Here is a 16,186-nt window from a genome sequence, read left to right as displayed (position 1 = left end):
AAACCTTGTTTGCATGGCTACATCTAGCAACAAGAAAGCCTGGAAAATGTAATCAACCTGTGCAGTCATAGGCACATCTAAAAACTCTACCATGAAAAAATAGGAAAAAATGGATAATGCAGCACAGTTAGCAGTCTCTGAAATGATTTCTGTTTGTAGTAAAGCACACTTGTTACTAACATTAGAAAAAACGTGTATCCTTTGGCCCTGATCTCTTGAAGCCTTTCCTCATTCATCGTATCCTTTGTAAAAACAATGGATTATTTTTCTGGTAATTCATCTTGCTGCCATCCAATTCATGCTATTCTATTCTATCCAGGCATTAGTCTCATCACTTTATTCTTATTGGCATGGCTTTTTATTATCTAGAAGAACTTTTAATCATATACTACCTTAGTCAATTGTATTGTACATTACTCACTTTAAATTATTTCATAAACACATTGATTACTATACTTTTGTATTTCATGTCAATGATTTTTGGGGAACAGGTGGTTTTTGGCTATCTGTATAACTTTAGTGGTGATTTCTAAGATTTTGGTGACCTTCACTTGAGCAGTGTACACTGTGCCCAATATGTAGTATTTTATCCCTCACCCTGCTTCTGCCCTTCTCCCTGAGTCTCCAAAGTGCATTATATCATTCTTTTTTTTTTTTTTTGAGACATAGTCTTGCTCTGTTGCCCCGGCCTGAGTGCGGTGGGGCAATCTTGGCTCAATACAACCTCGGCTCACTACAACCTCGGCTCACTACAACCTCTGTCTCCTGAGTTCAAGAGAGTCTCCTGCCTCAGATTCCTGAGTAGCTGGGACTGCAGGCATGTGCCACCACACTGGCTAATTTTTGTATTTTTAGTAGAGACGGGGTTTCACCATGTTGGCCAGGCTGGTCTCGAACTCCTGACCTCAGGTGATCCACCTGCTTCGGCCTCCCAAAGTGCTGGGATTACAGGCGTGAGCCACCACGCCTGGCCCATTATATCATTGTTATGCCTCTGCATCTTCATAGCTTTGCTCTTACTTATAAGTGAGAACATAGGATATTTGATTTTCCATTCCTCAGTTACTTCACTTAGAATAGCAGCCTCCAACTCCATCCAAGTTGCTTCAAAAGCCATTATTTTGTTTCATTTTATGGCTGTGTGCCTAGAGGAAATCTTTTTATCCTATTTCAGTAACATCTAAGTCAGTACTCTAACCACTATAGTAGATTTTTCTTGATTGCATGCAGACTGCATTTTAAATAAATTATTTGATCTTTGAAATCATTTTTTTCAGTCCTTTAAGCAGATCTAAAAGTAAATATCTAAACATTCTACTAAGGATAATTTTGCATACTTCCTCACTGTTATCCCTGCCTTGGTGTTCAGAAATTCTAGACTTCATTAGAATTTCCTCTAGCTATGTATGAAGTAGAACCTTTGATTTCTAGTTCACATGGCAACTTTTATAGTTATTAGATGAGAGTTATATTTTTTCATAAATTAATTCAGAGTAGAATGGCAAGTCTGAATTGAACATTTAGGATGTCTCTCCTTAACTTCAATGGCCCCATAATAGTACTGTTCATCATTCACTATAATAATAAAGTTTAACCTTATTTATAATATATACATTGTTTCAGTAAGAACACCTTCTTTGACTTTTACATACAAGTTCTTGCCAACTATGCTGTCTTGGAAATATGCACAAAAATGCACATAAATATTTAATCCATGGTATATAATCAACATTATTCTTCATGAAGTCTGCAGAAGATTTTTTAAAATATATAAATATATATGTATAACATTTATAATACTATTTGTATTTTAATTACAATTATGCAAAATCTCTTGTCATTTTGTGTTATTTGTTCAACTTTAAAGTAATTACATAAATACACATGGTTGAAAATTTGGCTAAAAATAGCTTATATTTCAGTAAAAAGCCTTGAACTGTTAGTCAACATAATACTGGAAATATGAGCTAAAGCAATCAGACAAGAGAAATAAATAGAATGGAAGAAGTCAAATTATCTCTGTTTGGGATGATATGATCTTATATTTGGAAAAAAAATCTGAAGACTCCAGGAAAAAACCTATTAGAACTGATAAATTCAGTAAAATTGCAGGATGCAAAATCAACATACAGAATCAGTAGCATTTCTATATGCCAACAGTGAACAATCTGAAAAAGAAATTTAAAACGTAATCCCACTTGTAATAGCCACAAATAAAATTAAATATCTAGGGATTAACCAAAGAAATGAAAGATCTCTAAAATTAAAATTATGAAATGCTAATGAAAAAAATGAGGAGGACACAAAAAAGTAATGGAAAAATATTCCATGTTAATGGATTGGAAGAATCAATATTGTTAAAATGTCCATAAGACCCAAAGCAATCTGCACATTCAATGTAATCCCTGTCAATATACCAATGACATTCTTCACAGAAATAGAAAAAACAATACTATAATTTATATGGAACCACAAAAGACCCATAGTAGACAAAACTATCCTAAGTAAAAAGAAAGAAACAGAACAAATCACATTACCTTACTTCAGATTATACCACAGAGCTATAGTAACCAAAGCAGCATGATACTGGCATAAAGACAGACACATAGAACAATGGACCAGAAGAGAGAACCCAGAAACAAATCCATATACCTACAGTGAACTCACTTTTGACAAAGGTGCCAAGAACATACACTGCGGAAAAGACAGTCTCTTTAATAAATGGTGCTGGAAAAACTGGATGTCCATATGCAGAAGAAAACAAGCCCCATATATCTCATCATATACAAATACCAAATCAAAATGGGTTAAAGACTTAAATTTAAGACTTCAAACTATAAAACTGCTATTAGAAAGCGTTGAGAAAATTCTCCAGGGTCCTGTTCTGGGCAAAAATTTATTGAGTAGTACCCCACAAGTACAGGCAAGCAAGGCAAAAATTGACAAATAGGATCACGTCAAGTAAAAAAGCTTATGTACAGCAAAGGAAATAATCCACAAAGTGAAGAGACAACACACAGAATGGGAGAAAATATTGGCAAACTACCCATCTAACAAGGGATTAATAACTAGAATATATAAGGAGCTCAAACAACTCTATAAGAAAAAAAAAAACTAATGATCCAATCATGAAATGAACAAAAATTTGAACAGACATTTCTCAAAAAGAGACATATAAATGGCAGTCACATGAAAAGGTGTTCAACATCACTGATCATCAGAGAGATGCAAATGAAAACTATAATGAGATATCATCTCCCCACAAATAAAATGGCTTTTATCCAAAAGTCGGGCAATAATAAATGCTGGAAGGGAATCCTTATACACTGTTGGTGGGAATGTAAATTAGTACAATCACTCTGAAGAACAGTTTGGAGATTCCTCAATAAACTAAAAACTGACCTACCATGTGATCCAGCAATCCCACTGCTGGGTATACACCCAAAAGAAAGAAAATCCGTATATCAAAGAGGCATCTGCACTCCTATGTTTGCTGCAGCACTGTTCATCATAGCTAAGACTTGGAAGCAACCTAAGTGTCCATCAACAGATAAATGGATAAAGAAAAATGGGGTACATATACACAATGGAGAACTATTCAGACATAAAAAAGAAATGAGGTCCTGTCATTTGCAACAATGTGGATGGAACTGGAGATCATTATGTCAAGTGAAATAAGCAAGGCACAGAAAGAGAAACATTGCATGTTCTCACTTATATGTGGGATCTAAAAATCAAAACAGTGAACTCATGCATAAAGAGAGTAGAAGGAAGATTTCCAGAGGCTGGGAAGGGTAGTGGGGGGCATTGGGAGAGGTGGGGATGTTTAATGTGTATTAAAAAATCATTTAAAAGAATGAATAAGACCTACTATTTGCTAGCACAACAGGGTGACTTGACTATAGCCAATAATTACTTAATTGTACATTTAAAAATAACTAAAAGAATGTAATTGAATTGTTTGTAACACAAAAGCTAAATGCTTGAGGTGATGGATACCCTATTCTCCATAATGTACTTATTTCACATTACATGCCTGTATCAAACCATCTTATGTAACCCATACATATATACACCTACTATATACCCACAAAAATTAAAAATTGAAAACATTAAAAAGTCTTTATATGGCCATTCTTTGAAAATAGAAACTGAATGAGAGAGTTTAGAGCTAAACATGTGATGCAAATATTAGAATATTTCATCTAAAATTAATAGTTTGAGTGGATAAAAGAATATATAAGAAGCCAAGAAGGTTTATGTATAGTTACTAAGGACAATGGATTGAGCTTTAGGCTTGTTGAACTTGTAGAGCTATGTGACATTCCTCCTTTGTTGATGAGAATACCAACAGAACAGATAAACAAAATTGTTCTTCATTTGATTTTTATTGCCATATCTTTGGATTATACATAAAGTCCAGACTTGGGTTTTCTCCTTGAGAGTAAAAAATTAGGGAGTTTTGAGCTTCTTTGGAGTTTCCAGTTTTTTCAGAAATTGATTGAGGGGCTTTGTATGAACTGTGGTCTTGATTCAGTCAAGTTATATGAGCTATTGTTATTTCAATGCTGTAAAATTGTCCTGCGTAGGGGCTGAGGAGCATGGATGGGATTTGTATTGTGATATGGTAGTAGCGACTAGTATAAAAATTCCAGCCATGATTCACATCTCCCACTTGTTAAACCAAGATATATAGAATTTTGAAAGATAATGTCGATGGTTTGCATCTATCAATTCCTAAGAATTTACAAATAATAATCACCACTTCTGCTGTTTTTCAACTATTGACAGCAGTTCCAAGAAATGTGACTACTTGTCTTTGTATTTAGAACTACTTATTAATCTCTGCACCCTTGTGGAAAATGAAGCAAGAAATTCTTTATCATCTTGGTACTGTGAGAACCTTGTAAAAGTGTTGTGGGAAAGGTTTTACTGTTGAAGAATGACTGACTGGCTGGCAGATGGAGAGGCCATTCTCCTCAGAGTGAACATAATCTGCAGTAGCAAGGAGGAAATGAAAGCGCGTGGTATATTTTGAAACTCTTAGATAATAGAAGAAGGACGAGGAGAGAGTAGGGACTGGGCAATGTGAATATGAGTTTGTTGGAAAAGTCCTCATCTAGCAGCGAAGATGTGTGATCTCTATCTCCTGAGTAACACCATTTCACAAATGAGGACCCTGGAATAGTTAACAAGATTCCTAAAGCCTCTATATTCAATGTGTGGCCCCGGAACCAGAAGCCTTGTAATCACCTGGGAGCTTGCTTGTCATAAATACGGATACTTAGACCTTGCTTCAGACATACTGAAACAGAATCTGCATTTTAACAAAAGACCCAGAGGATTGCTTTTACATTGTGTGTGTGTGTGTGTGTGTGTGTGTGTGTGTGTGCATTTAAAAAGATACAGGTGTCACAATATGCATACTGTTTGGTCAATTTTAAAATTTAATACTGTATAATGGATATCTCTTATGTCAACACAGATCTACGTTATTATTCATCATAAATAAACAGTAAGTTATTGTATCCATCGCTACTGATTGGTATTCATATTAATCCAATATTTTGCTATCGTAAGAAACATTCTGATTCAGAAACGCTGACGTAAAGACCTCTGAGCAGGACATCTATGAGACACTGACTTTGTTTCTCCTATATTTCTCCCTTTCTGTTATATCTTGCTGCCTTAATAGACCACGTGGGCACATCACTTTCACTGATCTTTTTTTTCTTTGTAAATTTAAATTTTAATTGAATTATAAGGCCAGTTTACAGTGCATCTGTGGGCAGATTTCTTTAAAATGCACGGTACTTTAAACTTGGTCTTAAGAGAGGTCCAGGAAAATGCCCACTAAGCCTCTGTGATTTTAATACCGTGCCAGGCCATGGCAAAGTGAGGTGCCTCTGACGTTTGGGCTGCCACAGCGTGTTTTTCAGTTACTCTGGTGACACCTGTGACCTGAGGGTTATTCTATTCGCGTTAGCAACTTGCGCAGGTTGGGAGGCGCCAATGAGAGCAGGGCTTGAAACTAGAGCTTGGCGTCTGATGGTTGCCTAGCGACGGTCGTCGACGCTAATCCTTGGCCGGACGGATCCACATCTGTTTTCTGGCTACCGAGAGGGGAGCCATGAACACCCAAAGGGGTTCCCTCGTCCGCCGGGATATGGATAGCTCGGGGAGAGACATGCAGCTGCGGGTGATCTCCGCTGAGATGAAGTTCCTGGACACGATGGCCGGGAGGGTGTACCGCCTCCCAATTACTGTGCATAATCTTTGCCGCTGGAACCAGAAAATCCGATTTAAGGAGCCCATGAAGCCACAGGTGACACACTAAGGGGTGCTGGGAGCGGGACCTTTTGAGAGCGCCTCCTCACATGGCGTCTCTCTTTGCCCCAGGGAATAGTCATCTGGCTCCTGTGGGGATGGAGGGAGGATTGGGCTTCCCAGGAAACAGTGACAGGTTTCTGTGTGTGTGCTCTTTTTTTTTCTCTTTGTTTTCTGTTTTGTTTAGGATTAGGAGATGGGGAGGGCAGGGTGGAGAAAAGCTGACCTAGAGCCTCCCCGTTTCTTCAACCTGGGTTTAGAAACTTGTTAACAATTCCAAAATCTGTGCAACTTGGTTTTATGATTTTGCTGTTGCCTTAAGAATTATGAGAACAACATTCTCTATTAACTGTCCTTTGAATCATAAAGTGCCTGATAACTCTAGGAACTGTAGGATTAGTGGAAAGGTTCATTATTTCATATTTTAACAAACATTTGTTAAGCACCTACTTAACTATTAAGGTAATAGACTATTACCTTAATATTATTACCTTATTATACTTATTATAAGTATTATATTATTCTATCAATATTATAATTACTATAATTGTTATTACTATATTAGTAATATTATTATATTAATATTAATATTATAAGTATTATAAGTATTATAAGTACCTTATTATTACCTTATTACCTTATTATACTATATTACCTTATTACTATTAAGGTAATAGACTAGTAACTATTAAGGTAATAGACATGAGGAATACAGAATGGACACAGCCCTGCCCTCATAGAACTTAGAAACTAATGAGGGGGTTTTAGTACAGATCTAACCATCAAGAAAGTTAATGTTCTGAGAGGGTGTTTCTATCTTCTAATTTAAAGTGGGCAGAATTTCCTCTGTATCTCACTGTGTTATTTTACATCATGTGTGTGAATGGATGGTTATTAGTTCAGTATGATCACATTTTCTCAGGCAAATTTTTGATATAGGAAATGTGATAAGAACTTTTGAAATGTAAGCAATAAATAACTGAAAAGTTCAAGAGATATTCCTGATAAAAAATAGTGTTGAATACAGCTGGACTATCTGTGCAGAAAAAAAGATGTCCATAATTTTAGATTAAATTTACATATATTTCTTTGTATATATGTAGAAAAACCTATGTTAATGATTAGAAGAGCAATGAGAAAAAGGACTTCCATGTTCTAATTTTTGCTCTGTTAAAAAAATCGATGTATTATTTACTTACACTAAAGTGCACAGATCTCAAAAGTAAAGTTTGATGAATTTACAAAAAAATAAATACGTGTGTGTGTAGATAGATAGCTAGATAGATAATCTCCATTAGCTACCACCTGGATCAAATAATAGAATATGTTCACCACCCCAGAAGATCCCCAGTGCTTCTTCCTTACAGTACCTGGAGTAATCACCCTGTGGAACTGACCACTATTCTGATTTCTAACACCATAGATTAGTTTGGCCTGTCCTTGGCTTTCATATAAATGGAATCATGTTTTAATGATTTTCATATTTAAATATTTTTATTACAAAGTGTATCTCAAGAGACTATTAACTCCTCTTTAAATCAAAAAGTACTTGCTTACTCCAGATACTGTAAAATTAGGGAAAGGCTGTGTTATTTCACTACCTTAGCACATATTTATTGAACAATTAAATGTGTATCTGGAAACACTTTCTTTTGAAACAAGCTGGTGGTAATGTTTGGATGTGGACAACCACTATTTTATGGATGTTCAGGGGACACTTGTATGGATGGTTTCTGTGCAGTAACAAGAAAAATATTATAATTGGTTTTATTTCAGTTTATATCTAGGATATAATGGAAAACAATTCATTCTACAAGTCTTGATATTGACAAGAGAACATCCAGATATGCTTAGTAGTTAGAAGCCAATATCAGTGTGAATTTTCCTTTGTTGCACGACTATGAAATGCACTCCTGATCCTTCATAAAGGGAATTAGATAAATAGTGAAAAGTACATCTTGTTGGGGTGGGGGATAAGAAAAAGTAAAAACAAGGTGCTGTGGAAAGGTCATTGTCATCATCACTATTATAATTACTCAGAAAATGATTCCTCTAACATACAGCAGTGCTTGTTTTTCACCCAGACTCAAGAACCTGCATTGACCCTATGTATTGAATACCCACTATGTGTCATAGATTGCTGGTAGAAAAATAAGAAGACACATACTTCATCTTCAAAGAAAATAGAATTGATAGTACTATTACTGATTTTCAATAACATCCTTCAATCTCACCAACACTATCCATCTAAGAGTGTTTTTATGGCTTGTGTGGCCTCTGGTCTGGTCAGACCAGCCTTACTTATACCTGCCCCCTCTCCCTTATGACTCAGACTTCTTTTTCTTCTCACCCACATTTTCATACCCTGTCATCTGCAAGAATCATCCCTTTCCAAATCCCATCCATCTTTTAAGGTCAATGTGAGTTCTCATTTTCTCTAAGAAGTCTCTTATTATTTTATCCCCAAATTATTTCTGTCTTACTGGATACCATTTTCATTTACAGACATTCCTTATAGTTTGAATTTGTGTCGCTATGCCTCTTGTTAAATGTTAGTACTGCCTCCATTTTCAGCTCATAAACTGCTAAGAGTAGGGATGGTGCCTTGCACACAATTGCATCTCACTAAGAGTGCTCAGCAACCTGCAGTTTGACCAAAAGCACATGGTTCTGAAGTATTGGTTTTCCTTCTTGAAACTATAGCTTACTTAAAAGAAGATAGTCAAACCTGATATGTGGACTTCCAACACCTAAAGGCTTATGTGGAAAATATTGTATCCCTTGTTTTCCTTCTGTTCTATAAATTGCAGGAGGGTTGAGAGTTCGAATGTGGTAGTTAGGAGGTATCAGCATTGTTTGCTGAAAGCATGAAGCTCCCACATCAGTGTTACTTCCAAATCACTCCACTTCTCTGTATCCTTAATTGCTGCAAAGCACTATTTAGACTCAGCCTCACATTAGAATCCCTGAATAATCATTTTCAACATAACCTTCATTATTTCTGATTGAGGACTCTTGCCCAGGGAGGCTGGCTTATTATCTGCTTTCTGAGAGACTATTTTGCTTATTCTTGTTTCTGCTTGTGTCTGAGATATTTTTACACCTATAATGAGCACCTTCCTCGCTTCTTCTCCACCTTTAATATCCATTCTCTAAGACTAGGCCAGGCACACTCCTTTCTAGCCCACAATAATCATGTCCTCTCATGGATTTTCATGACACTTATGTCTGTATCACTCATATGGCGCTTAACTAGTCCCTGGCTTATGTTTAATTTTCAAGGGGTTTGTAGTCTGCTTCCTTAAAGAGATTATATATTCAGGAGAGGGACTCTTTCTAGTTGAAGGGGAGGAAGTGCTTATGATTTAGAGTCAGATAGATATGTTTTTGAGTCTTTACTTCCTGAGTGACTTCAGACATTAATTATACTTTACATGTCCCAGTTCCCTCATCTATATACTGAGAGCCTTAATATCAGCCTCACAGGACTGTAGAAGTGTATTTACATAAGATAATACATGTAACATGCTTGACGCATTATAAATACGTAATAGATATTATTTCTCTTTTTTTTCCCTTTATATTTTTCCTGGCATCTGGCAAACGTCTTACTAGAACAAAAGTGTTTTTATCCTCTTTGTTATATTCTTCTTTGATATTTCCTCCAAGTTATGAAGCTCAAATTCCCATGGATAAAGCATATAAAATATACATATGAGGGCCGGGCATGACGGCTCATGCCTGTGATTCCCAGCACTTGGGGAGGCCGAGGCAGGCAGATCACGAGGTCAAGAGATTGAAACCATCCTGGCCAACATGGTGAAAGCCCGTCTCTATTAAAAATACAGAAATTATCTGGGCATGGTGGCGCACACCTGTAGTCCCAGCTACTCAGGAGGCTGAGGCAAGAGAATTGCTTGAACCTGGGAGGTGGAGGTTGCAGTGAGCTGAGATTGCGCCACTGCACTCCAGCCTGGCGACAGAGCGAGACTCCATCTCAAAAAAAAAAAAAGTATACATACACACACACACACACACACACACACACACACACACGTACATGCATGTGGGTATATGTTATGTATGTACATGATTGAGCAACATTTTTATTAGGTTGTTCTTCCTTTTTTCTGTATTCAGATTTTAAGCTTCTTAGAATAGAAGCCACGTTAGTTCTATAAGTATCTTATATTTTTAAAGTAGCCCATCGGCATTTATATGTTTCTTAGCTACCTACATTGTCAGATTCAAATTGTGTACTCTTGAAAGCATATCTTAAATATCTAGAATCAGATAGGTATAAACATAAGCATTAAGTCTTTGCCTTTAGATACATAAGACAAATATCACATGCTCTCACTTATATGTGAAATATAAAAATTCAGACTCATAGAAATAGAGAGTAGAATGGTGGTTACCAAAGGCTGAGGGTTGGGGTGGGCAGAGAAAGGAAAAATGTTGGTCAGAGGGTACAAAGTTTCAGTTAAACAGGAAGAATGAGTTCTGGTGATCTATTGTACAGCAAGGTGACTATAGTTAATAATAAAGTATTGTATGGCTGGGTGCGGTGGCTCACGCCTGTAATCCCAGCACTTTGGGAGGCCGAGACTGGTGGATGATGAGGTCAGCAGATCGAGACCATCCTGGCTAACACAGTGAAACCCCGTCTCTACTAAAAAAATACAAAAAATTAGCTGGGTGTGGTGACGGGCACCTGTAGTCCCAGCAATTCGGGAGGCTGAGGCAGGAGAATGGTGTGATCCCGGGAGGCGGAGTTTGCAGTGAGCAGAGATCACGCCACTGCACTCCAGCCTGGGCAACAGAGTGAGACTCCATCTCAAAAAAAAAAAAAAATAATAACGTATTGTATATCTCAAAATTGCTAAAAGAATGGATTTTAAATGTTCCCAGTACAAATAAATAAGTGATGTGATGGATATGTTAATTAGCCTGATTTGCTCATTCCAGAATGTATACCTGCATTAGTACATCATATTGTGCTCAACAAATATATACAATTATTTGTCAATTAAAAATAAAATTAAAATTAGAAAGTCTTTGGCATTAGGGCAGGAATAGAGCCTGTATTTTGATAATAATATAACACTCCTAACTATAGTTGCTCACATTATTTATTTATTTATTTATTTTTTGAGACCGAGTCTTGCTCTGTCACCCAGGCTGGGGTGCAATGGCGCGATCTCAGCTCCCTGCAAGCTCCACCTTCTGGGTTCAAACAATTCCCCTGCCTCAGCCTCCTGAGTAGCTGGGACTACAGTTGCGCACCACCACACCCAGCTAATTTTTTGTATTTTAGTAGAGAAGGGGTTTCACCATGTTAGCCAGGATGGCCTCGATCTCCTGACCTCATGATCCGCTGGCCTCCACCTCCCAAAGTGCTGGGATTACAGGCGTGAGCCATTGTGCCTGGCCATGGTATTTTTTTTAATAAGGAGTTAAGATGTATAATTTAATTCTCTTTCTCCCACTGAAGTTCAAACTGATGTTGACCATTCTGGATAAAGAACTTGCTTCTGGCCTTCAGATGACAGCTATGGTGGAATATCATCCTGATAAAGACGAAGACACTTTTGACCGACTACTTATTTCAACAGAAAATAAAACAACAGAATTTCCTCTAATTGGGTATGTAATCTTCATAGATCATGCTGACATTTTGAATACTCTTTAAATAAAAATGAGGGTCAAAGTAATATTCTGTATTTTTTCTGACATAGTTTCCTTACAGTTGAACTTAAAGGACACATTTTTAGAAAACTGTAGTGTTTGTAAGAAATGAAACCTCATTCTCTGTTATTTTTATTAAAAAAACAACATTCAACAATTGAATGTATTAATAATTGAATTTTTGCAAACTTGTATTCACATTTTAATTTAATTTTAAAGTATTGTCAGGTTCACTTCACTAAATTTTAAATTAGGCAAATGTTTGGTGTCAAAAAAATCAAAATGCGGTTCTTCTGAGACTGGTTGAAAAATATGGATGAGTGTAAGTATAAAAAAGAGCTAAGTGACTGACTTGGTTGTTATAAATTATTTAACCAGGATGAATGATGATTCATTTGTTGTTTTTTAATATTAAAAAGTATATTTCTGTTCATCATAAATTTATCTATCAAAGTTAGTATTAAAATTTAAAGTGTTTCTTTATTTATATACATACATGTATGATCCTCCTTTTCCCCAGCAGAATGTGGTTTCCATAGGTGTTTTCTTTTGCCTCTATTTGCCCACCACCTACAGAGTTAATTTGGAATATTTTCTGCAGATTACATGGTATTAGATATATACCTTTTAAAAAATTCCCTTTTATTCAGGCTGGGTGTGGTGACTCATGCCTGTAATCCTAGCACGTAGCAAGGATACGTGCAAAGGCGTATTTGGGAGGCCAAGGCGGGTGGATCACTTGAGCTCAGGAGTTGGAGACTAGCGTGGGCAACATGGTGAAACCCCACCTCTACAAAAAATACAAAAAAAAAAAATACCTGGGAGTGGTGGCGCATGCCTGTAGTCCCAGCTACTTGTAGGGCTGAGGCAAGAGGATCACTTGAACCCCAGAGGTAGAGGCTACAGCGAGCCGAGATTACGCCACTGCACTCCAGCCTGGGTGAAAAAGTGAGACCCTGTCTCAAAAAAAAAATTCCCTTTCTTTTTCATTTCTATAAACTAAATTTAGATCTTCAATTATTTTGTTTCTTTGTGTTGTTGAGAAGTTCTGATTTAGCACATCATCCCATTTTGCATAGGAATCAAACAGTAGACACATGGTAGGAAAAAAACAAGCTATTAACCCAGTATAAATATTTAATTTGTGTTTTGCAATTTAAGTAGAACCATTTTGGATGCATTCTGCACTTTGACATATCTATGACTGGCACTGAGATTTGCTTGTTTGTGGTATGTATGGAGAGACAGGTTGAAGATACTTCTGTCCTTGAAAACAGATTTTTTTCTTGTTTCCAGAGTTCATGCCCTCTCTCATCGGAAGTCTATTTCTCACCATAGTTGCAATATAAGGACGGCACTGCCCCTCTTTTGGTGTGATGGAGAGGATTGAAGGAAGGGGTGTGTGTGTGTGTGTATGTGTGTGTGTGCATGTGTGTTATTAATTTCTACACATTTTTTATCACCTGTGTAGGTTCTTGTATCCACCATCACAGTCAAGATAATGAACAGTTTCAATACCACAAGAAAATCCCTCCTGTTGCTTTATTACAATTGTATCTACTTCCCTTCTGCCTCACACCCATGAACCCTAAACTGTGGATACTGCTAATCTGTCTTCTATGTCTAAAATTTTTGTCATCTCAAATATATTACATAAATTGAATCACACCCCATGTAGCCTTCTGTTTTTTTCTTGCAGCAAAATTTCTTGCAGCAAAATCTTGCAGGAGATTCAGCCAAGTTGTTGAATGTATCAATATTTTGTTCTTTTTATTGCTGAGTAGTATTCTATTATATATATATATCACAATTTGTTTAACAATTGATCTGTTGAAGAACAAAGGGACAGATTCCAGTTTTTAGCTGTTACAAATAAGCTGCTTTAATATTCTTGTACAAGTTTTGTCTGAGCATAAGTTTTTATTTTTTCTGGGATAAATGCTCATGAGTGTAATTGTAGGGTCATATAGTAATTACATATTTTGTTTAATAGAAAATCCCAAATTGCTTTTCAGAGCGCCTGTACCATTTTACATTTCAAAGAGTGATACATGAGTAATCCACTTTTACGATATCTTTGCCAGTATTTTTTGCTTTCATCACGATTTAAAAATTTTAGCTATTCTGATAGATATTTAATGGAATCTCTCCATAGTTTTAATTTGCATTTCCCCAAAGAATAATGATGTTGACAATATATTTTCAGGTGCTTCTTTGCCATCTGAGTACCCTCTCTAGTGAAATCTCTGTTAATGTGTTTTTCTCATTTTCTGATTACATTGCTCTTTGAGTTTTGCAATTTCTTTGTATATTCTGGATACAAGTCTTTTGATGGTTATGTGGCTTGCAAATATGTTCTCCCAGTTTGAGGTTTGACTTTTCATCCTTTTAACAGGGTATTTTGTAGAACAAAAGGGTTTTTTTTTTAAACATTCAATGATGTCCAATTTATCAATTTTCCTTTAATTAGTACTGCTTTTAGTGTTAAGTCTAAGAACTCTTTGCCTAATCCTTGATCATAATGGTTGAAGATTTCCTTCTATTTTTAACTTTTAAAGTTTTACATTTAAGTCTATGCTATATTTTGAGTCAATTTTTATGTAAAGTGGGACTTACATTGAGGTTCTAATTATTGCCTATAGATGTTCAATTGCTCTGACCAAATTTGTTGAAAAAGCTATTTTCCTCCATTGAATTGTGTACCCTTGAAAAAGGTCACTTCAACATAATCTGCATTGGTCTATTTCTGTGTTCTGCATTTTTTTCCATTCATCTGTGTATCCATACGTTTGCCAACATCATGCTACCTTAATTACCTTTGCTATATAGTAATTCTTAATATCATGTAGAATAAGTCCTCACGTGTTATTCTTCTTTGTCACCATTAGTTTAGTTATCAAAATATCTCTACCTTTCCATGTGAATTTTAGAATAATCTTTCTGAGCCTGCAAAAAAAAAAAAACTTGCTGGGCTTTTGAGAATGATTGAGCTTAGCTTATAGATCAATTTGAGGGAAATAGACATCTTTACTATGGTAATTCTCCCCAAACATGAATGTGCTATGTCTTTCCATTTATTTGGGTCTTCTTTGATTTCTTTTATCACTATTTTGTAATTTTCAGCCCAGAGATTCTCTACATGTGTTGTTAGTATAACTATTTCATTTTCTTTGGAGTGATTGCAAATAATATTGTGTTTTTAATTTTGCTTACTGCATATTCCTTGTTGCTATATACAGAGAAGTGATTGATTTTTGTTTGTTGACATTGTATCCTCTGACCTTGCTGAACTCCCTTTTTAGGAGGTTTTTGTATGGTTTTTAGATTCCTTGCCATCTTATATGTAGATAATCGTGTCATCTGTAGACAGGGATAGTTCGTTTGTGTGTTTTTTCCCATTCAAAAGCATATGCTTTTTACCTTTTTTTCTTTCTTTATTTCCATGGCTAGAACTTTCAGTATTATGTTGCGTAAGAATGGTGAAGCTGGGCTTGGTGGCTCACGCTTGTAATCCCAGCACTTCAGGAGGCTGAGGCAGGTGGATCACTTGAGGCCAGGAGTTCGAGACCAGCCTGGCCAACATGGAGAAACCTTGTCTCTACTAGAAATACAAAAATTAGCTGGGTGTGCTGGTGCACACTTGTAATCTCAGCTACTTGGAAGGCTGAGGCACGAGAATCACCTGAGCCTGGGAGGTGGAGGTTGCAGTGAGCTGAAATCATGCCAGTGTACTTCAGCCTGGGTGACAGAGTGAGACTCTGTCTCAAAAAAATAAACAAAGCAAATAAAAAAAAAAAACAGTGAGACATCCTTTCCTCGATTTTAGCTGTCAGTATTTTTGGTTGGCCTTTATCAAGTTGAAGTAATTCCCATCTATTCTAAATTGCTAAGAGTTTTTATTATAAAGGAGTGTTAAATTTTGTCAGATGCATTTTCTGTGTCAATTTACATGATCATATTTTTTTTCCGTAACTTAGTGATATGATGGATTACATTGGTTAATTTCTTAGTGTTGAATCAGTCTTGCCCTTGTATACATGAAATAAATCCATTTTAGTCATCATGTATCATTCTTTTTATATATTCTGGAATTTGATTTGCTCATGTTTTATTAGGGATTATTGTTTCCCAGTTTATTAGTGATATTGGTTTATAGTTTGTTTGATTGATT

The 16,186-nt window shown here is 36.1% G+C and overlaps 1 protein-coding gene across 1 annotated transcript in view; it reads left to right on the top strand.

Moving 5' to 3' along the window:
* The first annotated feature begins 6,130 nt into the window (after nt 1-6,130).
* The window catches only part of LOC100581179 (cilia- and flagella-associated protein 47), a 72,522-nt gene continuing 62,466 nt past the window's right edge, over nt 6,131-16,186 (top strand). Inside the window, 2 exon segments of the mRNA XM_030806835.1 lie at nt 6,131-6,325; nt 11,822-11,973. Of these exon segments, the coding sequence (XP_030662695.1) occupies nt 6,131-6,325; nt 11,822-11,973 (347 nt within the window).

Source organism: Nomascus leucogenys, chromosome X (assembly GCF_006542625.1).
Source record: "Nomascus leucogenys isolate Asia chromosome X, Asia_NLE_v1, whole genome shotgun sequence".
NCBI classification, from domain to species: domain Eukaryota; kingdom Metazoa; phylum Chordata; class Mammalia; order Primates; family Hylobatidae; genus Nomascus; species Nomascus leucogenys.
Note: the sequence above shows the minus strand (reverse complement) of the source record. Positions and strands in the feature narration are given on the sequence as shown.